The following is a 26,665-nucleotide window of genomic DNA, read 5'->3' as shown; positions in this document are numbered from 1 at the left end:
TGACCTTTCTGCACAAGAAGAAACTGAAAGAAATGTACCCCAATATCTGGGTACCTCTGAGAATCACTGCCCCTCTTCCTGTTACAGTGGCTGATGCTGAAAGGAGCTTCTCTAAGCTCAAACAGATTAAAGCCTACCTGAGATCTACTACGGTGCAATACTGTCTCTGTGGACTTTCCATCATTAGTATAAATCATGTGGTCTCAACAGCTGATGATGTCATATATGACTTTGCTGCAAGAAAGGCAAGGCGAGTAAGGTTGAAGAACAATGCATCATTATTTTTATATAATACTCTTATTTAAAATTTGTTTTATGTCACTTGTTACTATAATAGTTTCCAATTTTTGGGGGTTTTCTTTTTTCTAAAATTAAGAAAATCTCAAAGACATGAAGCTACGTAGTCAGTGTATGAACACAGTGATCGGTGGGGGAATTGGCTGCGATGCAAGGGGCGCCAGCTAAAATCTTGTCTAGGGAACCCGGGTATGTTCTTAACAAACGTGACCACTATACGTAAAGGCTAATATCCTGAAGTATCATAATATTTTAGCATTTAATTTTAGTATTATGGGAATGCCTATCATGGATACTTCTACCCACATAAAGAAGGCTGCACGGTATAGGGCCTCAAAATAATTAAGATTCTCTGCTTAGGGAGCAGTTTGTCAGCTGGAGAGCAAAGTATACAAGTATCGAAGTGCAGTTCATTAACAATAAAACCCAAATTAAGAAAACTTTCAATTAGATGTGCATTCATTTGTCTCTCTGATAACTCAGTTGGGGTTGCCCCAAATGTCTTCAGGTGTTGGGTTAATAGTTAGTATTATCACTGATGTGGTATGATTGTTCTACAGCCATTTTACCACTATCATTTTACCACTAGTAGATCTAATTTAAAACAGTAGCTGACAAGCACAGTGTTGGCCTGGCTACAGTATGTTATCATTTTGCACTCTACATACTACCGTCAGACCTTGGCACACTAACCTCAGTGTCTCGTTGGCTCACTTCAGCACATGAATCACTGCATCTTAGCTTCGTCTCTCTGCTTCTGTTTTTCCATCTGCATCTGCATTATTGGTCATGATTATTATAAGAGCCTTTCGTTGTTGAATGTTGAATCTGAGGTACAAACAGCCTTAAAAACAATATTTTGGTACTTGCTAATTTTAAAAGCTGACATGGAATACATTTTGGGACAGCAAGAGGTTTTATCTTTTGCATCTGAATTGTGTGTGTTTATCAGGAACAAAACTATCTATTCCAAGGGTTTTAGAAATGCTTTTGACACGACTGACCGTGCTTTCTATGGTTGCTCCCTAATCGTGTCCTCTTATTTGACAAACACTCCTCAGCAGCAAAAGTTCCAGTGGGATTTGTTGACCACTCTATTCAATCTTGCTTTGGACTTCCCCGATCTGTGTAACTGAATGGCTGAATTGCGTTCTTGAACCCCTGCCAACTAGGTATATTTGAATGTGTTTTCAGTAGTGGTGGGCACTTAAACTAAATGCAGAGCTAATTGTTAAGAGGCTGTTTTGTAAAGATTCCTGATTCAATGCATTTCAAACGCAGGTCTAATCATGCAGAATCATGGTAAATACTCACAGCTTAGCATGTTCTGAATCTGTACCTTATAATGTTGTTAGGAGGGACTATATTTTGCTCTTCCCATACAGCAGAGGTGTCAAACCGGTTCCATGGGGGGCCGAGTGTCTGCAGGCTTTCGCTCTTACCTTGTACTTGATTAATTAATTAGATCAGTAATTTTTTAGTATCTACCCTCACCTGGTTGTTTAGGCCTAAACTAGGAACCAATTCATTGGAAAAACCAAAAACCTGCAGACACTCGGCCCTCCGTGAAACTGGCTTGACACCCGTGCCATACATTGTTAAATAAGAAAATTACTACAAATACACGAATAGTTCAAAATAGCTTAATGGGGAACAAAGGTCATGTGATCATCAACCTGAAATCTCACCTGCCAAACGAAAACAGCCTACTGAAACAGACAGAGCAGTGCATCCAAATCCCCACACCTGAACCTGGTTTGGTAGTGATTTTTTCTTTAAGGAAACAAGAAATGGTGCTTACCGTTTTAAAGACTCTGCCTCAGTCTCAGTAGAATCCACCTCCTGCAGATGCCTATAGACAGGACCCGCAGCCCTTGGTCCTCGAGAGATTGGTGGGGTCTTGAAGTGATGAGTGTCTGGGTGTCTTTGGGCTGGACTGATGGACAGGGAGCTACTCCTGTGAAAGCCATGTAAAAAAAATACATAGAAAACAGGACAAATCAAAATATTCAAAAGCTCACAAATTTGTAAGAAATGGGTAAATTGATCCATGGTTATATAAAGGCTGAAGAAGCACCCTGTACATTCTAATTCCCAACAACAGTGATGATTGTTTTTGTTTTGGAGGACTAGGGGGAAGTCTGTACAAAATCAACAAAGAGGAACAGGAAACACATTATGGCGGGGATCATATACCAACACAATTGCAATTCCAACATTATTGAAAGATTAATAAATATTTATTTCCCCATCTGTTGTGAAGACATCAGTGTTATTTTCATGTTCGCTGCAAACTCAGTAAAACTGTAAATCAAACAGGAATGTCCCAATATGGACTGCTTTTAGAGATGCAGATAAAGGCGTTTGTGCATGGCACTGGAGCCTAGATGCATATTAACATGTTTATTACCAATTACAATCACCATAAATCTCTTTGACATTCCACGAAGGCGCTGTTTATTTTTTTGACACTAACATATTGTGCCATATTGTGGGATGATTCAAATTCTTACTTTGCTGCATCCCCTTCCGTAGAGTGGAAGAGCCTATTTAAATTATGGCTGGAAGAACAAGAAATTTTCTACTGTACAAGTACCTGAAACGTTTGCCTTTGGGGAGTGTTCTAGTGACAGTAGGAGTTGCTGTGGGTGTGTCAGCTGTCAGACTGCTGCCCCCTTGAGGAGATTTGCAGCACTGCATTGAAAAAAAGCACAACTACGATATAAATTAAGACTACATGGCAACAGTTTACACATAATAACATACTGAATACACGTACACAAGCCTACATGCGCAAACATACATTTTCTACACTGAATGTTATTAGATCTTCAATCAAAACCTTGTGAAATAAAGGGAACCTTAGTGAAAAAATTGCAACATTCCAAATCTCATTTAATTTATTTCATTAACAATGTTATGCAACACCCAAGTGTGCTTCAGCTACAGCTGGTGGACAGATGGCCTGATATTTTCCTTAAGATTTTTCTAAATACAGAGCAGAATTAATCGTTCCTTCAATTATGGCAAGTCATCCTGGTCCTAATGCAGCAAAGCAGCACCACAACTATGTCACTATCCCCACCATGCTTTTGGTATGACATACTTCCTGTGAAATTTTGTGTTGTTCTTTGCTAGATCTTATGTTGTTAAAAAACTTTTACTCATGTCTGCCAAAATGAAGTGTCAAGGCTATAGGAAGAATATTTTATGTACAGAATTCCTTGATGACATATCTTTATGTAGCTTTTAGTTTTTGCCGGACCGTGTGAGCGGAGCCGACCTAGAATAGCAAATGTCTCTTACTGACTGACTGAGCGAGTGTCTGACTAACCTACCTTGTTAAATAGCTTAGTGGTTAGAGAAGCAGAACTGCAAGCTATACAGTAGGTTCCGCGATCAAATCTCCTCACAATCATAACAGACAGATTTAGACTTGTTCCAGATAGACAAAAACGTTGCTGGCTATAACCTTCATTATCTACGTCATAGTAAGTAAAAAAATAGGGTTATACAGTATTGCGACTATTTCTTTGGGATTATCTAAGTACAAATTCCATGCATGCTTCTTAGTTCAGGATAGACAAACATTTTGCTGACTACATACAATATCCAGTAGCTATATTGTAGTAAGCCTAAACTAAAACTGTTTACGGTTATATTGCAACTCTTTCTGGAGGATTTTCAAAGGTACGCATCTGTGCATGCCTTTGGGGGTAATAATATAGGCTTTATCAAAACCCCTTGGGCAGTAAAAGAGTTGGGATTTCCACAAATCTCTAGTCTTTTCATTTGACAAGAAAGTCAGTTATCGTCACCTATATTTATTGTATCAATATCATTCACAAATGTTTTTGTGCCATTAATGTTTTTGTGCCATGAAATGAAATAGCTTTGAGAGGGAAAAGTTCCACTTCAGTCTCGCTAGCAATTGCTAATTTTTTATGACTATTCAGTAGTAGATACTAGTAAACCTATTACTGACTAACAAGCTGTTAAAACGGCCAGGGGCAAAAGCCATAGTTCATAAACACTATTTGTGGTGGAGGTAAACTTAATTAAAAAAAAAAAAGTTTAACACAATGCTGAATGGTGTCTAGAGAATTGTGTAGTTCCTTGGTGTAGTGGTTATAGACAGTACCACTCATGTGGGAGACCAGAGTTCGAATCCAGTGAGTACAGCGATATTACTTTTTTAAATTGCGGGCCGCAATAAAACTTTACGGTTATAGTGCAACTATTTCTTGTGGATTTTCGAAGTATGCGTTCAGGCTTGCTTATTGGGTCAGGATAGACAAAAACCTAGCTGGCTACAACATTCAGTAGCTATGTTATAATAAGCCTCAACTAAAACTGTTTACGGTTATACAGTATTGCGACTATTTCTGGTGGATTCCACGATTCTCTCGTCTTTTCACTTGAAAAGTAAGTTATCGTCACCTATATTGATAGATACTGTATCAATGTCATTCAAGAATGGGTAATTAGCTGTTAATAAGTCCAGTGGCAAAAAAGTGGATTTGTTCAGGATAGACAAAAACTTTGCTGGCTAAAACTTTCAGTAGCTATGTTATAAGCCTAAAATGAAACGGTTTACTGTTATATTGCGATTATTTCTGGTGGATTTTCATTAATGGCTAATAAGCTGTTAAAATGGCCAATGGCAAAAGCAATACAGTTCATAGATGCTATTTGTGGAAAACTTAAGAAAAGTTACTCAGTATAACACAATGGTTAATGGAGTCTAAAGAAACATTCAAACTTGGTGTGATGTTAATGCATGACAGACATATAATATCAAGAGGTCTGGGAGTCGACACTTTATGATTACACTCTCTGGCTACTCGCCAAGCACTTTCAACTGTGGTCAGGAATGAATCCCAGACAAGATTATACACTCACCTGAAGGATTATTAGGAACACCTGTTCAATTTCTCATGAATGCAATTATCTAATCAACCAATCAATGCATTTAGGGGTGTGGTCCTGGTCAAGACAATCTTCTCAACTCCAAACTGAAAGTCAGAATAGGAAAAAGGTGATTTAAGCAAAGAATGGTGTGAAAAGGGAAAAACATCCAGTATGCGGCAGTCCTGTGGGCAAAAATGCCTTGTTGATGCTAGAGGTCAGAGGAGAAAGGGTCGACTGATTCAAGCTGATAGAAAAGCAACTTTGACTGAAATAATCACTCGTTACAACCGAGGTATGCAGCAAAGCATTTGTGAAGCCACAACACGCACAACCTTGAGGCGGATGGGCTACAACAGCAGAAGACCCCACCGGGTACCACTCATCTCTACAAATAGGAAAAAGAGGCTGCAATTTGCACGAGCTCACCAAAATTGGACAGTTGAAGACTGGAAGAATGTTGCCTGGTCTGATGAGTCTCGATTTCTGTTGAGACATTTAGATGGTAGAGTCAGAATTTGGCGTAAACAGAATGAGAACACGGATCCATCATGCCTTGTTACCACTGTGGAGGCTGGTGGTGGTGGTGTAATGGTGTGGGGGATGTTTTCTTGGCACACTTTAGGCCCCTTTGTGCCAATTGGGCATCGTTTAAATGCCACGGCCTACCTAAGCATTGTTTCTGATCATGTCCATCCCTTTATGACCACCATGTACCCATCCTCTGATCCGGCAGGATAATGCATCATGTCACAAAGCTCTAATCATTTCAAATTGGTTTCTTGAACATGACAATGAGTTCACTGTACTGAAATGGCCCCCACAGTCACCAGTTCTCAACCCAATAGAGCATCTTTGGGATGTGGTGGAACGGGAGCTACGTGCCCTGGATGTGCATCCCACAAATCTCCATCAACTGCAAGATGCTATCCTATCAATATGGGCCAACATTTCTAAAGAATGCTTTCAGCACCTTGTAGAATTAAGGCAGTTCTGAAGGTGAAAGGGGGTCAAACACAGTTTTAATATGGTGTTCCTAATAATCCTTTAGGTGAATGTATTTATGCATTTCAAAACCATTATCAGAACTGTAACCGTTATCTTAAAACAAGGCCCAGGTACTGGGAGCCTTGACACACGCTAGGCACACTGCGATGCACACTGGCAGGGATGTACACTATAGGTAGCGTGACAAACAGCCCCTATTTATTATATATTGCACAGTGAATACTATAGTGCACAAGTTCACAGGGTTCCATTTAGGAAAAACCCTTCAAGTAGGTTTGGAGCTCTCATTGACGATAAGCTCCCTCTCTCTTCTATTTCCTAACACCATTGACTCCCGTAGGGAACAGTTAAAGCTTGTTCTTCACCAGCACAAGAAAATTGGAACATTTTGACCACCCTCTCGCACACTCAGCTGGGGTTGATGCAGTTGTAGCTTGGCTCTCTCTCCAGCACAATTCCAATCGTTTTAACAGTAATGTCTATGTCTCGCTAGTTTAGTTGCCTTTTTAAAAACAATGATATCATGCCTATCAATACCATTTCTGCATGTGTTATGTACAGAATACTTGTAAATATACATTGAGTGTAATACAGCAAATACAACTGACTACACCCCATCTATATTTTTGTATATGCATATTTGTTCTTCAATTCAGCACTATAAAGGTAACCTGATAACAAAAAATCTATACACAAAACATACAATAATGTATTTCACAAAAATGCACAGATAAGCCAAAAATTCCTTGTCTGTAAGAATAACTACACCCCTAGCTGGAAAAGCTAGCATTGCCCTCTTTGGTTCAAATAACATTTTGTAGGCATTTATTGTAAAATGTATATAAATGTTTCACATCAACTGTAAGGAATTTCTGCCAACTCTTCCTTACAGAACTCATTAAACTATGTGATGTTTTAGAATTTCTTGCCCCTCTCTAAAGGATTAAGAACCAGACTTTGCTGTTCTATAACCTACCTTCTCTCTTTTATAAGTCAATGTCCTATAGCAAAATACATTTTCAATTTAGCTTCAGATTTTTGGACAGATGGCCTCAAATTCTATACAGAAATTCTATATATTATTATTTGTTACAATGTGGAATTGGTTTACCCAATAATAACAATCTGTCCAGGCACTTAGGCAGCAAAGCAGTCCCTAACCATATTGCCCCGGTTACAGAGCTGTATGGTATGTATGGAGTTCTTCTGTTAAGCAGGTTTTTGTTTGTCTGCCATTGTGGCAAAACAACTCAACTTTGACTTCTCTTTTCAGAACACATTGTTCAAAGTTTAATTCACCCAGGTCTCTGGCAAACCTTTTTATAGTGGAGACTTCTTCCTTTGTCCAGTCTCTTTCTGACAGTTTTTGGGGCAAGAGGTGCCTGTAATATAGATCCTTTGATGGGGCTTTTAGAGACTTCTTTGAGCAACTTTAGATCTTTGGTGGCATGGCCTGTCCTCGGTAGATTAACTGCGGTCTATATTGGAAAGGTATTCACTTGATTCATTACAGGTTATTTGATTAAGACCAAACCAAGTTGCTGATCTTTATGCAGACTTCAAGTAACTCTCTAATATTTGTGTAATTGTTTCATTAGATGATAAAGGTAGGGGTGTATTCTTTTTACACACAATATAGCATTTCTCTTTATCGTAACTGCATAAATGATTGCACAATGTCATTTTCCATGCTATTTGTTAAATTAGGTCAGCTTTATCTGTCAACAGTGTAAAAAAGAAGACAGAAAATCCATATCAAAACATGTAAATCAAAAATAATAAAAAAACTCATTGGGATTGTACTTACTTCCTCACAGCACTATATGAAAACAAACACAGAATAACAAACAAAATAAATAAATCAAGAGCAAGGGAAAGAGAAATCCCAGACAGAACTAACGAAAACGAGAATGTGTGAATGGACTGAAACGGAATGACGTGCAATTGATAAAGCGAAAAGAGCTTGCCAAAAAACAACTTTTTGTATTATCCAGCAGAGGTTTCATTTGACAAAAAAATTATAATAAAAAAGAACAATGGAGTATAAAATGCACATGAATCCCAAAAATGTCCCATGAGGTCAAGAACAGGAAACTTTGACCACATTTGTCTACAGCCTTTAATAACATAAGGAGGATTCATAAAAATAATGGTACACCTTGAAGAAACATTTAAGGTTCTAAAAATTGCCACGCCGGCAGAACATTTCCAGGTCAAATACATTCCTGAAGGAACCCCTCTGAGAATGTTCTTTGAGCAGTCCTTGTGTAAAAAATAAAACTGGAAATGTTTTTATGAAGGAAGATACAGTATAAACTAATATAAAGCAGTGGCATCTTATCTAATAGGTCCAGTGGCTTATTGAATGCTCAGCATTTAGATGGTTATTCTTGCTCACCAGTCTGTGTAAATGTCATTTGTATTAAATATATTAAGTGTGTACACTGCAAAGAAAAAGCATCCTTGAAAATTAAAACATTTGAAATATTCTTCATTATACGATTAATAGTACTAGCAATGATTATGACATAAAAAGACAAGGATTCACTTAACATGTCACCAAATTCTGCTGTAATTACCCATAGTACTAGCATAACCATTGATCAATCGCTTTAATGGGTATTGTGATGTCATGAGAGGCTACACAGCTCTCAGCGGGATTGTTCAATTAGTGCAAGGACACAAAGCTCAACTATAAACAAGGATTTTATTACAAAAAGGGTATCTCAAATACAGAAGGGGTATCTCAGGGTCAGGCTGATCTTCAACAGAAAACTTAAATGATGCTTCTTCTTTAGGGTGAAATCATAATCCTGATTTCCTCAGGTAAATATATAAAGCGTACTTTCAATCTTACTTTATCGGGGCCGTAGCCGAGGCCATTCCAGCTGTAAGTCCTTCAAACGTCTAGTGGTGTTTCTAGCCTTCTGTATTCCTCGCTGGAAGCGATACTGGAGCGGTCTGGTCCTTCCCCGAATGCACAACCCGCAGCTTGCCTCCCAACATAAAAAGAAAAAACCCACTAACTATGTCTCTAGTCCTTAAACCCTTCAGGTCATCAGACCCTGATCAGTCTCAGGTGTGCGGGAATGCCATGTTTTGAGGGGTGGAGTTCCCGACTCCACCAGCAGATAGAGCCATAGTTGTTCATGGTTGCAGCCATCTCAGGGGAATGTAGCACCCTTCCAGGACACAGCCTCTCGTGACATCACAGTATATATGTACGTTTTCCAGAGTTACGTAGTATCGTAGTATCTTAGCGCAGCAAGCAAATGTTCTATGTAGAAACATGCAAAAGTGTAGAAGGATTTATTGTATCTTCACTTGCGTCAGTCAACATATTTTTTAAATGCTGACTCAACATCATTAAGATGTGTTCACTCATGTTTTGTCTCAATGTGCTACATTACAGAACTAAAGTTAATGGCATACTATAACAATAAACATCACTGCATTCACTCATAATGATAATTCTCTATAGCACCCTAGTAACCACTTAACATCAATCAGATTCCTGGTGTATGCATTTACATCTTTTTGAGTTGAGTGTTGTTTTGAATGAGTAGGCACATTTTTATAAAAAATAAATAAATAAGGTATAGCCTCAACCTGGCCGTAAACTGACAGCCTTTGGATGCCAGGGCGGCTGTTCTGACCACTGGTCTATGCAGCAGATTAGCTTGGGCATCAAATTTTCAATACACAATGGCCTTTTTATATCTCTGCTTGTGCAAATCAAGTAGGTTTTAAAGATCAACAGTAAGACATCATTCACGCAAGGTTGGTCAAAATATGCATAGTAGAGCCAGAGAAATCACCTCTGACACAGGTTAATGAATGAAGGAACAGACAGAACATGTTACAATGTCCCACTTCGGATTTCATTGGTAGGGGACAATGCAGTCAGAACTATTTAGTCTTAGAAATGTGTCTTGTTTAGAGGTTGCAAAACATGCATAACAGGGTTCCAACAAGGTTCCTACCTTAAAGGTTCCCCCACAAATCCCAAATACTTAAAATTGGACCCATTGAATAGAAATGGTTCCTTTAGAAAATCAAGCGCTTAACAGGAATGAGTCCACACAAATTTAAACTAAAAGGTTTCACCAGGAGCCAAAGTTAAATAACACTATTCTAATTGTATAAGCCATTCAACCCTAAAGTGCCACTTGATTAATTTGTTTAGTTTAGACCATACACAAAGATAAATAGCATACAACTTTCTACACGAATATAACCAATTAATCATTGGATATATTGCACAGGTTTCTGAGATGGTACACATCACGTGTATTGTACCCAGAGACTTCCGCTCAAATTCCTGGACGTTCTGGAGGAACACTTTGACCAACATAACCTTTTTTCAGCCAATAAAAATGCAGTGGAAAAGTCCCATCACCCTATTCTACACAAAGATCATTACAAATATTACCCCACATGTTTTCTGCATCCAACATTTTAACGTATGCTCACATCTGGGGGACAGCTGTGAATATACAGCGTTTCGCTAACACTGACTTGTAGCCTAACATTGCAGTTAAATCTTTGTCATTATGTTCAACTGATAGTATGTTGAAGGGGCTGGCAAAAGCTATATTGGATGTAATTGAACTTAATTTTCATGATCAAACATCAAAAAGGCCACATACCATCCTCCATGTATTTTTTTTTGCTACAATCGGTGCTTTACTTGGTCCTTTTTAATGCAAAGGAGCCGTCTGGGACATCTGGGATAGGCTATTTCAATGGTACAAGACATACATTTTGATTAACATAGTGCGATTAACATGTGCGATTTGTCAGTTCCTGCACTAATGTTATCCAAAGTCAAGAGCTGGCTACAATCAAAAGATCAGAAATCCTAGGGGTGTGCCTAACACTCACACAGTATTGTTAGGGGTATGACCAATTTTCCAGTACCGATATGATTCAATAATTTATTGTCATTATTTGTGATCAGAGAGTTACTGAAAGTTACCTTTTCTGTTGTCCTGCTCTATCACTGAATGTCTAATTAAATGTCTGTGTGTTAATACAGCAAGTATGCACAACAAATGCTTGGTTGTTTGGTTTAAATTTGTTTACTAAAATGTTCTCAATCAATCCTATATTCTTGGCTGTGTAAAGATATAATTTAAATTTGGTTTAATTTAATTTTACCTACACTTAATTTAATCATTAATTGAATCATCAATGGATTACATACATTATTAGAGTAATTAACAATTAATGTGTCCTGTAATGTATGTGTTGGGTCAGCATTATAGTCTAATTTCCGCAGCATTTGGGACAATGCTTCAACCACTGCATTGTTTTTATGTTTTTTTGTCCAACCATATTTATGGTATTGTATGAATGAAACAGTTGTCTTCGATGACAAAATATACCATAATGATTTAAAAGTAATAAAAATATTACTTTTAAATATGCTATATTATATTGTATAAACATTTAAAGATGTTGTGTTAATTAACCAAGTTGGGTGTTTCAGAACATAAGGGAGGATTTTTTTTTTTTGGTATGGCAAAGCGTGTTCCAAAAGGTTCTACCTTTATAAAAGGATTCAAAAAGGATTCCACCAGGACAATAGAGATTGCAGAATAAATTTTACATCTGACCAAATATATATTATATATTACTGTTATATATACTGGTAAATATTACTGTTAAAGTAATGTACTCAAATAATTAAATGAGAAAAGCTGGTTATCAATTCATATCTCACCTTCTGAAGCTGCTGAGCGCAATGAGACCTGGGGCTGGATTTAGACATGAGCCCAGAGGCGTTGATACTGCAGTCCCTCAGGTTCCGGCTTTCAGAGAAGTGCTCCCAGAGCTTTTCCCTGTGTCTCCTGCAGAGGGCGAGAGATACATAATACAATGCTCTATCTTCAGCTTTCATGGTCCCCAGATAGGCCTATTTTACAGTATACTGTATAGCTTTGGGTTAAAGTGCTATATCATGCTATTTTAGCTGCATTCATGTCTCAGTGGAACCTTGTTGCTTCTTGATGAGATTTTGTTGAGCAGATAATCCAGTTATTTGTATGCTCTGTCACAGCAATTACAATGGGTGTTATCACTTTTTATTGAACTGTTACACACCTTTAAACGGCACGCCTTATGCTACATGAGTGAATAAAAATGTCAATTCCAATGGTAAGCGTCTTCTCTTTCATTCCACCCAAGGCTGAATATGTTGCAGCCATGTAAAATAATATTTAATTAAGTGGCCACTGGATTATAGTAGATGACGCTTTGAGGCGAATGCTTTTATGTTCCAATGCCAGTAATGGCTGTTATACTATTTGCAGAGAGCTATGCTTGTGGAGAAGTAAAGGTGCTTGGGGCTGAAACGAAGAAGTAAAAAAGGAAGCAACCTCTTATTTATTTTTTTATGGAACGTTTAATCAAAGTGCTGTAGCTTAAAATGTCCATTAGGTACCCGAGCGTTTGTTTACTTTGCACAATGAATTAGCAATGCTGTTTGGGGAAGGTGAGCTCCCATTGGATGTTGCCATTTGTAGTGCTTGTGAAGACATCACCCTCCTTCACTTGCTATGTGTTTTGTCAGCTCTACATGCACACTGTAAAGGCTTATCTCACAGTGATTGTTGGGTGGTTGACATGACATGTCGTTCCGAGCCTCAAAACACAAATACAATCTGTTAAAACACTTTTTTATATTGTTCAGAATATGCTGTTTATGTGAACACACTGAACATTCATGCAATTTATCAGTTACTTTTTTCAAAATATTCAACCAAACATGAAAACGCTCATGTGGTGTGACTGTCCCAGTCACAAAGGAAAATAAATGTAACTCTCCTCAATAAGGTCCAGAATAATGGCACAGATTTTAATTTGAGAGTCTGATTCTGAAGAGATTGAGTGAGATGAGATTGAGGTTGTGTAAGGAAGACCAGGTCCGTAACCTCATGAACAAGACTTTCTAATGCTGCAATAAATAATGTAATTTCTCTCTCCCTTGACAAACAGGTATGTGATAATTATTACAACCACTATATGAAACGGCCGATTTCTAACACCATGTTGCAGTGGGTATGCTTCTAAGTTGCTAGCGCATAACCACAAGGCCCAATCTTGTGCATGATACCTCATGTGGTGTGACACTATAACATAATGTGTGATAGGTTTTGCTTGTCACTTCATCCATTCATCACATCATATATGTACTATATTTTCCGACACATAGAATACTTATTCATTTGAACTAGCAATTTATTCTTGTATTATATACAGTATCTCACAAAAGTGAGTACACCCCTCACATTTTTGTAAATATTTGATTATATCTATTCATGTGACAACACTGAAGTAATGAGACTTTGCTACAATGTAAAGTAGTGGGTGTACAGCTTGTATAACAGTGTGAATTTGCTGTCCCCTCAAAATAACACAACACACAGCCATTAATGTCTAAACCGCTGGCAACAAAATTGAGTACACCCCTAAATGGAAATGTTCACATTGGGACCGAAGTGTCAATATTTTGTGTGGCCACCATCATTTTCCAGCACTGCCTTAACCCTCTTGGGCATGGAGTTCACCAGAGCTTCACAGGTTGCCAATGGAGTCCTCTTCCACTCCTCCATGACGACCTCACGGATCTGGTGGATGTTAGAGACCTTGCGCTCCTCCACCTTCCGTTTGAGGATGCCCTACAGATGCTTAATAGGGTTTTGGTCTGGAGACATGTTTAGCCAGTCCATCACCTTTACCTTCAGCTTCTTTGGCAAGGCAGTGGTAATCTTGGAGGTGTGTTTGGGGTCATCATGTTGGATCATGTTGGAATACTGCCTTGCAGCCCAGTCTCCGAAGGGAGGGGATCATGCTCTGCTCATGATCCCTGCTACATGTTGGCATTCATGGTTCCCTCAATGAACTGTAGCTCCGCAGTGCCGGCAGCACTCATGCAGCCCCAGACCATGACACTCCCACCAACATGCTTGACTTTAGGCAAGACACACTTGTCTTTGTACTCCTCACCTGGTTGCTGCCACACACGCTTGACACCATCTGAACCAAATCAGTTTATCTTGGTCTCATCAGACCACAGGACATGGTTCCAGTAATCCAGTAAGTTTGCGGGCTTTCTTGTGCATCATCTTTAGAAGAGGCTTCCTTCTGGGATGACAGCCACGCAGACCAATTTGATGCAGTGTGCGGCGTACGGGTCTGAGCACTGACAGGCTGACCCCCCACCCCTTCAACCTCTGCAGCAATGCTGGCAGCACTCATCTATTTCCCAAAGACAACTTCTGGATATGACGCTGAGCAAGTGCACTCAACTTCTTTGGTTGACCATGGCAAAGCCTGTTCTGAGTGGAATCTGACCTGTCAAACCGCTGTATGGTCATGGCCACCGTGCTGCAGCTCAGTTTCAGGGTCTTGGCAATCTTCTTATAGCCTAGGCCATCTTTATGTAGAGCAATAATTCATTTTTTCAGATCCTCAGAGAGTTCTTTGCCATGAGGTGCCATGTTGAACTTCCAGTGACCAGTATGAGGGAGTGTGAGAGCACCAAATTTAACACACCTGCTCCCCATTCACACCTGAGACCTTGTAACACTAACCAAACAAATGAAACCGGGGAGGGAAAATGGGGACAGCCAATTTACACTGTTATACAAGATGTACACTCACTACTTTGTAGAAAAGTGTCATTTCTTCAGTGTCACATGAAAAGATATACTCAAATATTTACAAAAATGTGAGGCGTGTACTCACTTTTGTGAGATACTGTAACTGGTAGCTAAGCTTAAAGTTTGTTTTGTCCTTTATAAAATAATGTTTTGCCTATCATCACAATGAAACAAGTGGAATAAGCTGAAGCCTAGTTTTATTGGCGGGCCGGCCTTGAATGCCTTGCTAATCCGATCCGATTATCCTTCACTTGTTGTTGAACTCATTTACTAAAATGAACTTATGCCCTGTATTAAATGAATGTTTTATGAAATCAGAAATAACCTAAATTCAAATAACCTAACCGTGTTCTTATAATAGATTTACTTAGGTGGAGTTATGAGTAATCAATACACTGTCTGGCCCCAACACACGCTAATATATAATTGAACCGCCTTGGATTCGGCCGCGCATTCGCCGTGGCATTGCATCGACAACCTTATGCAATGTCACAACATTTATTTCCATTCAGAGTTGCATACATTTTTGGCTGCGATCTTGTATTGACAACGGGAGAGTCGAACCACTCCTTAAAGTCTTCTCCAGCAGATCCTGAAGACGTTCAATGGGGCGAAGTTCAGGACTCTCTGGTGACCAATTCATGTGGGAAAATGATTTCTCATGCACCCTGAACCACTCTTTCACAACTTCAGCCCGATGAATCCTGACATTGTTGTTCTGGAATATGCCCGTGCCACCAAGGAAGAAAAAAATCCATTGATCGGTCATTCGGAACATTCAGGTACTCAGCTGACTTCATATTATTGCCACATAATGTTGCTGAGCCTAGACCTGACTAATTGAAGGAACCTCAGACTCAGAACCTCTGCCTCCATAGGCTTGTTCAGTGGGCACCATGTATGATGGGTGCATTGGTTCATACGATTCCCTTTTTACCCTGACACACCTATCGCTCTGGAATAGGATACATTTGGACTCATCAGACCACATGACCCTTTTCCATTGCTCCTGAGTCGAATCTTTATGCTCCCTAGATAAATGAATATTTTTCTGTTTAGCCTCACTAACAAGTGATTTCCTTGTGGCCACACAGCTATTCAGTCCAAATCCTGGGAGTTCTCATTGCACTGTACGTCTGGAAATGCTCTTACTTTCTCTATTAAACATGGCTGTGAGTTCTACTGTTGTTTTTTTAAACCACACATTTAAGTGATTTCTGATCATGGTCATTCAAGCTTTTTTTCTGACATTTATAAGTTGACAGTTCAACACTGTCCTTCCAGGTTTTAATAATGCCTTGGACAATTCTTAACCCAATTCCAGTAATTTCAGCAATCTCCATAGTCTTACTGTTAACAATTACTTGTGATAGTATTCTTTATTAGTGTGTTCCTCAGTGCTATACAATGTTTAGTGGCACAGTCTTTCACCCCTTTGTGTGATTGTTCTTAAACAGTTTTTGTTTGAATGTTAAATTCATTTTATATCAGTTTTTGCATTGACAAATTGTAGTGTGGTGTGGTTTATCCTATGGTGTGACATTATATAATTTGGTGTGACATTTGGAATTGTGACCAAAAAAAGGCTTTGTTGGTGATAAATCATAAAAATCTCAACGTAACCCATGTACATTTTTCTTAGATCTATAACAGGGTATTTCAAAATGTATGTAAAATATATTGAAAGATTGAGAAGCAATGTCTGACGTTGCATGATGATTAAGAAAAATAATACATAATGTAATGAATTTCTACAGAGAAATGCTGGATCTCAAGATAGTAATGATTAAGTGAGTTTTTAAAGAAAAGTATACCCCATTTTCATGTCTCTCATGACAATTTTATATTCAGATTCCAATATCAAATCTAAAAGACCACATACATTTGGGGAAATCTAAAAGTCAGAATAACAACTACATTTTCAGGCCAAATAATTGAATTAAAAAATATTTTCAGGCTTATGTGAACCACCCATATACAGTATCCATTCAATGTATGTGCATATACTGCATTATAACACTTTAAAATGTTGTATTTGAGGCAGTATCTTCATCTGTTTCAGTAAAATACGTCAAGAACTGTAATGCATTTAATTTGTTTTACTTTATCTAAGATAGGGATGTGCAGTTATAAAAATATTCAAAATGTAATATATATTAGACTAAAAGTTGATTACAAAAAAGTCTAAATTAAATGTAATCTATTCTTGTCACATTATCCTAAGGGTTGTGATCTAAATTATTTAACCATACAAATAAGTATGGCATTTGCAAGGGCCATGGCTCTCTCATTTCACATGACTCAACATAACTGGGAACATGGTGAGCAAGCAAAGCAAGTATTTTGATCAGGTTGACCGAACAAACGCCAAATGTAAAGTATGTTACGTAAAACTGGTGTAAGAAAAGTCCACCAACTCAATGCAAAACCTGAAGGTAAATAAAAAAGATACAACTTTGGAGTAGGAGGACAGAAAGACACAGTCCCACATTACTTAATTTACCAATGGCCAAGAAGGCACCTTGTGGAGCTAATCACCACAATGATAAATATCAGGGCCTGAGACTGTGGGGATGCTTCTATGCATCTCTATGATTTGTTATTGTTGGTCCCCAATTTGAGGCAGCTTTGCCTCTAATTGGGGCTCCTATTTAAGCTGCCATTTTCTAAACGATGTTGTGGATTATTGATTGTGCCTTGTGCATTTCAGGTCTTGGTTGCTACCTCTCCTTTTTGTTGTTTTGGAAATAAACTATTAAAAGGAATGTTTGCAAACAAACTCTCTGCGCCTCAGGTCCTGTCTTAAAACTGTGACAGAATAATCCACCAAATCAGGACTAAGCAGAGTTGGACAATGGAGGAACCCCTTAGAGGTAAGGAGCTGGTCTCAGAAGAGTACATCCATTGTCACAGGCTGGATCCAGCCCAGCGGCGACACCAGCGCCAACCCCGCCATGATCCCAGAGGCATGGCCAGCAACTAGCGAAGAAGACCCCCATACAGTTTTTGGGTGTGGAGCCCCTGCCGCCACACTCATGGGGGCTCACTGAGGAGCCCCTGCAGCTCTGGGAGCCAGAGTACCTAAAGGAGTATGACAAGTTGCTCCTGTTGCCACACTTGTGGCTGGTTAACGAGGAGCCCCTGCAGCCCTGGGGGCAGGAAGACCAGGGTACAGCAGAGGAGGAAGAAAGAGAGATGCTTCTGCCTCCAATGCTAAAGGATCAGCGGCCACCAGAGAGTTTCAACGAGAAGCACCTGGAGGATCTGGCAAAGTGGTGGAGAGCTTGGCTGGACCTGAGGCAGAGGAGGACGATGAGAAATCCCTGGAGCGCCGCAAGGGGAGGTGGGCAGAGCAACTGAGGGTCCAATCTCCGGACCTGTGGATGGCAGAGGAGGCGATGTACAGCCAGGCCTCTCATTCCTGCCTGCTGGTCCCAGCTCCCTAATCCTGGGTGCCGGTTCCTAGCCCGGTACCTCCACTGCTGGTTCTCAGCCTGGATCTCCCAGTGCCAGGTCCCAGCCCGGTACTTCCAGTGTCCCGTCCTGCCTCGGGGGTGGAGCCTGCACAGGATCATGTGCCCAGTCCTGTTCTGGGGGTGGAGCCTCCTCCTAACCTGGTGTCCCATCCTGCTCCGTGGGTGGAACCTCCACTAGTGCTGGTGCCCAGTATCGTTCTGGGAGTAGGGCCCCCATTAAAAGGAATGGTTGCACACAACCTCTCTGTGCCTCGGGTCCTGTCTTCTAACCGTGACAATAACGCAAGACTTGCTTCCACTGAACTTTGTCGAGGGATGTGTAGGGGTGCCTTTATCTCATGCTGTTTCTAAAACCTAAATACAATGTTCATCAAATAAAATCATTGCTGTAAGGGTTGAAAAAAAGGAACAGGAAGTGGACATTTTTAAATTTGAGCTTCAAAAGACAAAAAAGCCATCATCACTGACACATAGACACCTCTGACAACTGAGTTCTTTACCACTGTCACCTGCCACTTCATTTGACCACACTTTTTTAAGATCAGTCATTAATGTCTACCAAGTCAGTGGTGAATACTGTCATTAATAGCATAATTTCTTCACTGCCTCTTTTTCCCTTTTTTGTTTATTTTTCTAATGCATAATTTCACACTCATTCACACATAAAAAGACAGAATACACACAGACAAAGACAATACTATCTAAGTGGTGTGTAGTCCCTTGCTTTCACATCCGGGAGATGTGAGGGCCCGCGCTTCAGGAAAACCACAAAAACAATCGTCACGTGGGTGGTGCACCTGTCTCCAGTGAGACTGTAACAATGCGTGCAGTTGGAAAACCAGTGCATTTGTCTGACTGACACTCGACAGGGGGCAATTTTTTAGACACATAGCTCAGACGAGAGATGAACTGCAATATCACGGTCCAACATAATGCAGCCACTGACGACTGAGGCATGGCCCAAGTTACTGATTGTGTTCATGATATTGCAATAGATATGGTCATAGACTTTTCTGAGTGGGAGTCAGTGCGTTGCTATCGACACACACTCCATTTGGCCATCAATGATGTCAGGTGGTGGGTGCACATATGCCATTTCTACTTCCAACAATTTTTCAACAGTAGGCTTAAAAAGAAAAGGATCAGTATAATTTGCTGCCTCCTCATCCAGAACTGTTGCACATCTTGGAAGTCAACCGGTGATATGTTTGAGAGGCTCAACAAGCAGATATGGGCCAGTTTGGAGCACCCTGTGAAACAGTCTGCTTGACAAGGCACATAAGACCAAAACCTGGGGAGTCAGAAAAGATTTTGGAATTTAAGGAGGCAGTTGCATTCTCACTCAGAAAGCATATTTTCCCATACAACCGACTCCGGTAAATGTTGAATAATTTAAAAAAGCTATTAGGTTTATTATATTAGTACACTATTAGATATTATAGTATACGAATGACAACACTATAATAGAACAACTATTACAACTGAATAGAAAAGTAGCCTATTGTCCATCCCAGTAGGCTATATACACAGCCTAAACAAAATTGGCTACACAATCCCCCAACACTTTGTTGATTGTGTTGTTGTGTGTCCTATAACATTTATAGCCTTTCTAACTGGAAATCAGGGATGTGAGATAAGTGTAGAGGAATCAGACTGCCTGAACCAACTGCCAGTAATGTGGATGATGTCCAGACAGATGCCACTGATGGTAATGGCCAACAGCCAACTGCCAGCTGAAGTTGGATAGCCAGTGCCACAGACATCAACACACTTCTTGGAAAAGAGTACTGCACGGATGACAAATCAAATAAAAAATGATCAAATCGAGATCTATTTCAGTGAGCCATGCATCCCACCCCAGGTCAACAGTGTGGCCTGGTACAAGAAGCTTGGTGTACTGGGCAGTACCTTGCTGGCAGCCTCTATTCCAGAGAGTCTTCACTATGGGACTGCTCATAAACTGTCTCTTCCCTGAGCATGTGACTATGCTAATTGTCTTAAATAAGAATGCTTAGACAGACCTAATGAAATGGTTTTGTTTTTATAGACCAAAAGTGACAGTATTTTCGGTAACACTTTACTTGAAGTGTAGTATCATAACAAGGTCATAACTGTTGGGGCATGTCAGCTGACATAAAATGTTATATCCTGTCATAACATGGTCACGACACTGTAATTACACATTTTGAAATATTGAAATATTGCGGTTTTCTATGACTAGTTATGACATCTACGCATGTCTACCAAAACATGACAAACCATTCTGTAACAAGTCTTCTTATAAACAGCATTTTTATATGACATTTTATTATGGATGCTATATATCAATATAATTATGCAGTGAAGTAATGTCCGATATTCACTTTCCCCAATGCAACATTTCTCATGACTAGGATGCCAGCAGTAGGAGCAGGACATGACATCTTTGTGACTAAAGACCAACATAAAGGCATGTACAGCTAGGTGATACACCTATCAGGTTTGTACGATTATAGTAATGATGCTTCTCCTGTGACAAATAGCTAACATGAACCCTACACGGCCAAAATTAAGAAAGCTTTGTTTGCAAAACCTGGTCTGTACCCATCAATAACCGGGATCTATCAGCAAAAGTGATCACCTTTCACAGTTATAGATTTCTGAAAATGAATGTTGTAATCTTTTAAATAAAAATGTATAAATTAAATTAAAAATGTATACATTTAAATAAAAAAATATAATTATAGTATATCATATTAATTTAATATAATTCCTATATTTATATAATTATATACTTTTTATATAATGTCGGCTTACTTTTTCATGTGAAAAGGGGATCTTGGAAAACTGGGTGATTTAAAAAGAAAATTGTTCAAGAGGGTACAGTACAATGACCATGCTTCTGATCTAAAATAAGTTAATGCAGATTGATACACCTTTAGATTATAATTCTTGATAGACGCTTTATACTGTATAGTGTTCTAGTTAGAACCATACACAGGGATTTTTTTGAAGAAGCCTATATTGAACCCTCTGCAAATAATTATTTAAAGGTTCCATTTTGAGGACTAATTGAGGAACCCTATCAATCACTCAATCAATCAAATGTATTTATAAAGCCCTTTTTACAACAGCAGTTGTCACAAAGTGCTTTACAGAGACACCCGGCCTTAAACCCCAAGGAGCAAAAGGGCAATTCCAGCGTTATGGACGTGACATTTGCAGTCAAAACATAAAATATAAATTCTCAGAAAATGCGTTTAATACCAATATATTTAAATGTCTGTTTATATGTCCATACTCCCTTAATAAAGGAGTACAGACAAATAACAATCACCGTGTTATAGATTAGTTCACGCATATCTCTCATGTTGCTAAACTGTAACCGGCATGTGAGCATGTTCAAAACTCAATTCGGGCATGATATTGCTTGCTTGATAATGTGTTTTTATCATCAAGGTGTTTACTTTAGACCCCGAAAGATACGGAATTGATAATGCTAAGATACATAATCATTATATATGCAGTTTATCATATCGATATTCTCCGGAGTTAAGAGCACCGGTTTCCCCTCAGTCCCGTCAGTGAATTGAAACGCTGTCTGATTGTAGCAGTGTGTTGGCCTGTGTCTATATAGAACAAACAGTATTATGTTTTGTGTCAAACTAATCGCAATGTTTATATCCGTTTTGCGTTGTTGAATGCGCAATCGTGCTTTAAAATAGCCACATTATTGCAAAATTAGCCAATGCATTGAAATAATAATTGAAATGTTATTGTCTTAAGTCAAAATCACAATGATTACTTCATTTCATTAGGCCCGAAGGGTTTTTGCCACATTTATATTGGTTTGGATGTCAGGAGGATCAAGACGATCTGTGTGAAAGAGACGCCCAAAAAAAGGTAAGCATTTAAAGTGAATATACAGTATTTTTATTTATTGTTGTTAACTGTGAACATAAATAATAGCTTTTTTTTTTTTTTTACAGGTCAACATCTAACTGATTATTGCTAAACATTCTGTAAGCATAAACATTCAAGAGGTAAGAATACAGTATTGATCCCTTATTAACATGAATCATTATACATTTAAGATAATAAAATAAATAATTTAATTCCAGACAGAATCTTAACTTTTTATATCTCATTAAATATTGAAAATATGTTCTAATTATCTAATTTAAAATCATTTAAAGCATCAATCAAGGGAAAACAACAAACAATGAAAAAGATGTCCCAAACAAGGACAAATGTTGATTAATAAGATTACTTTTCTTTTTCTATTCTGCAACAACAGCCTCTCCAAAGTGATACCTCACTCTGTTGTCTATTTTTGGGTTGAAAGTCTCAATCAATTGGTCAGGTGTCACCCAAGCCTTATCTTCCATCACAGGTAAGATGTAGACAAATCCAGTACTGTCATTTCTTCTTAAAAACCTTATTTCCAGTGCCATCTGGTCTTGGTTGTTGACAAGTCCAACAAACTGTCTGACAGATTTGTTTGCCCTGAATTGGACCAAGACACAGTCTCCAGTTTTGATGTTCCTTGCAGCTGCTGGGTGGAGCTCAGAGGACTGCTGTGCGGGACTTCCAGCTGTGCGGGACTTCTGAGGGCAGAAATCTATGGACACTTGACTGTTCTGCCTCAGAGTAGATTTTTTGATGCACTTCTCCCCAAGTGACTGGCTCAAAATGATGAACTGACTGAGTGCCTGAAAGAGCTGTGGTAATGGCCCATCTATCAGCCAGCCTATGATGCTCTATAAAATCAGAGATTTCAGTGGATGTAATCATCTTGATTTTAATGTTTGGGCAACTCTTCTTTGCAGAATCTGCAAACGAAGAAGCATCTGTCACAAAGATAGCCTGTCTGCTGAGGACATCAGTGTTAACCGCACGCTTCACTGTTGCTCCCATACCATCCACTGCAACTTTGCCATGGCTTGTGGCAAAGAAGTGCCACTGCACTTTTAAAGTTGAAACAACTCCTTGAAGGTGGTTGACATGAAACACCAGATGAATTTGTTTTTGAACTGAGAGGCAGCTCCATCGCTAAAAATGTGCATCACTCTCATTGCAGGATGTTTTTCTTGAACGTCCAGGACAATCTTGTTGAGGAACGTTGCCACGGACCTCTTGTCATGTTCCAAGCTGTCGCTAACTATGGCATATGACTCTGGATCTCCATCAGACCATAGAACAGAGGGAAACACAGTGATCTGTTTCTGATGCCAATATGCTGACTGAATCTGATCTTGGTAAGCAGCCGTATAGTTTTCTGCAAAATCTATCTGCAGCACCACAGTTTCCTTGTCAGTTTTTGACTGCTTTCTTTTGGCCTGAAAAAATGTGCTTTGATTTCTCTTCACAAAACAGTGATTCAGAAATTGTGTAGCTGCTGTCTTTACGAAATCTAGGACATCACCTAGTGTGCCACTCTTCTGGACCTTATTTGGCAGCCCTCCGGTAGCTTTCCATGTGTACCAGGTCACCTTAATTTCTTTGTCTTCCTCTGGAATGTGACTAAGAACACTGGTTTCCAGCAGCTTTCCACTCCTGCATTCAGCACACCGGCCTAACATGCAGTGAGGACTATCTGGATTGCAGGCCACAGCTTTTATAAAATCCTGTGTGCTCTGGAATGCTTGCCTTGGGATGACACGTTGCACACAGTCCAGGACTAATTTAAGATTCACATGGTAACGGCACAGGCAAACATTTCTCTGAGTATCTGAACACCGGAGTACATGAGATGGTCGAAGCTCAGCAAATTTAGATTTCCCAATTATAAACTCCGGATGTTCACTCTTGAAGCCGCGGTAGGCCTCTAGAATAGACATTGTTAAATGTCGTTTCTGGATTTTCTTTTTTACTCCTCCCTCTCTGACTGTGAGCACATCCCTCATCCCTGGTGCTTGCCTTGAGATGTCATCTCTCTCATAGAACTCCTTGACTTGACCATATGTAGTAGTTGTGGTATTATTCTTTTTCTCCTGAAGAAGGCACAGTAATGTTGCAATTTTTTTTATAACTATACATTTTTTTCGAGGGCTGCTAGGTAAAGCTTGGAGTGCTCGTTTTACAGCCTTGCCTAGTGACTGTCTTGTTTTAAAAGGTGAATTTTGTGGAGACTCCTGCAAAGCAGGAACCTGTGACTTCTTTAGAAGACGCCTTTTCCTCTGTCTTTGTCTAGCAAGCTCCCTGACTCTTTCTGCCTCTTGGTTTGAATGTGTTTCTTTCTTTCTTTGTCTTTCTGCTTTTTTCCTTATCCTTTCCTTTTCCTTGAAATTTTCATTGTTCCTCTTTTTCTCTCTGAATGTACATTGTCTTTCAGTATTAGTTTTTGCCATTGCGCTGTAGGATGAGATGTATATAAATTGTATTTTTTATTGTATGTATATGTTATTATTGGTTGTTGTATTAATTACTGCTGTTCACATTGAAATTTCGTAATAAAAAAATTGTTAAAGCTAACTAAACTGATTTTTTTCATTAGCCATTCCATGGCCAGTGTGTTCATATTTATATATGTAATTTATACACAAAATTTATACTCTAAATTAAAATGTACATTTAGATGTCAAATTACTTACCAATTACTGCAAATAAAGTAGAGATTTTGTCCAGAAATCGCAGATCTACAACCACCACAGAAATAACTGCCTTTGACCTCAGAGGGCGTGCGCGGGAAAGAAAGTGAGTCATCACAGAAGGCGCGTCTCATATTTCTCTCTCTCTCTCTCTCACACACGCGCACGCACACTCCATGGTACTAGTATTAATTGATTTCTAAAAAGTTCTGATGTACAGTAATAGAGATCAATTTAATATATGTGTGGGGTTCTTTTAACAGTAAAATGATGAAAGACCAAGGTGAGTTTAAATAAAAGTTTGACTTCTTTCCACTCCATTTCAAGCAATAGATCGATTTATATTGTAAAGTTGATTAATTTATCTTTTCGTATTGATTTAATCAGAATGCTTCTTGATTGCCTTTGTTATGTGTCATTATATTGCTTGAAATAAATAAATGAATTAATTAATTAAACAAATATGCGCTGGTCAAATCATGCATGATTTAATGTGAAGCGTCCGTCACGTATAATTAGGTTGTTTAGAGCAATTAAGTCAGATGATTTGTCAATCATAACTAGAATGGACATATTTTGGCTTTGTACATAAAGTTTCAAATTAATTGTAATAATAATGATTATACAATCTAAACTTATTCTTTAAATCGTTACGGACGTGACACAGCACTTCCTAAATATAGCCTTTATAAATTTAAAGGGAAATGCAGTTATAACAAAGTGAGTGTATTTATATCTCAGTCATGCCCCCGTCTTTCTGCAAAATACTTACTATCAACATAAAGTATAATTAAAGGAGTCTTTGATCCCTCTTTTTAAAGCATGAAATAGGTTTGTATAAAAAAAGCAATTTTAGTATCTGTGCACACCTTATCTGAGGTGAATAAACAGAAATTTCCTTAAAACTTACATGACAGCACATCAATACAATAAAATACAGATCCAAATGGACAACTTAGAAAGGGTTTTGATTTTTTTATGATAACTTACATTTTTCACAGCAAGGTTGACATTTGCGTGGAATTGCCCAAAAGTAGTGTTGAATAGAAACAGTAGTGTTGAATTTCGGTGGCTAGGAAAAACTCCCTAAGAAGGCCGAATTTTAGGAAGAAACCTAGAGAGGACCCAGGCTCAGAGGGGTGACCAGTCCTCTTCTGGCTGTGTCGGGTGATATATTAAGAGTCCAATAGGAATAATTAATATTGTAGACTAGGTCAGAAGTATGACCAGGTGGACAAGGACAGCAACGGGCCCCCCAAACCAGGTAATCCGCAGCTGTGGACCAGGACCTCATCTCCTCCTAAAATTTAAACTTGGAGGAAACTGAGAAAAGTTAGTGCATTCCTCATATCCCCCAGCACAATAATATAGCAGCGTAACACCTTGGAACTGAGACGGGGGGGTCCGGCGACATTGTGGCCCTACCTGGGGGAGGCCAACAGGCAGGAAATCAATCCGCCCACATTGCCAGGCATCAACCAAAGGGACACCCACCAACCGCAACCCCCCGGAATGAGGGCCGAGAATTGCCAGCAGCGAAGAGCCCAATTGCACAAGTGCGCAACAGAGAGTCAACAACAAGCCAGTGACTCTTCCCCCGAAAGGCATTGGAGGGAGGGCATCCCAGTGGCGACGAGAGCCCACCTGGCAAGACAGCAAGGGTGGACAGTATCAAGCCTACTGGTCACCTTCACGCCCCCGGGCCAGGCTACACCTAATTATAAACCGTGCTGTAGAGATG

At 39.2% G+C, this 26,665-nt stretch overlaps 1 protein-coding gene across 3 annotated transcripts in view; it reads right to left on the bottom strand.

Moving 5' to 3' along the window:
* nrg3b (neuregulin 3b) overlaps positions 1-26,665 on the bottom strand; it is a 540,638-nt gene that overhangs the window by 18,404 nt on the left and 495,569 nt on the right. For 2 of the 3 annotated variants that reach the window (XM_029120092.2, XM_029120093.2), the window contains exons 6-8: positions 11,939-12,065; positions 2,894-2,991; positions 2,099-2,254 (exon numbers count right to left, since the gene is read on the bottom strand). In XM_029120092.2, coding sequence (XP_028975925.1) covers positions 2,099-2,254; positions 2,894-2,991; positions 11,939-12,065 — 381 coding nt within the window. Of the gene's footprint in view, positions 1-990; positions 1,073-2,098; positions 2,255-2,893; positions 2,992-11,938; positions 12,066-26,665 lie in introns of all 3 variants that reach the window. The other variant, XM_029120094.2, reaches the window with a different exon arrangement.

This window comes from Esox lucius, chromosome 5 (genome assembly GCF_011004845.1).
Source record: "Esox lucius isolate fEsoLuc1 chromosome 5, fEsoLuc1.pri, whole genome shotgun sequence".
In the NCBI taxonomy this organism is placed as follows: Eukaryota; Metazoa; Chordata; class Actinopteri; order Esociformes; family Esocidae; genus Esox; species Esox lucius.
Note: the sequence above shows the minus strand (reverse complement) of the source record. Positions and strands in the feature narration are given on the sequence as shown.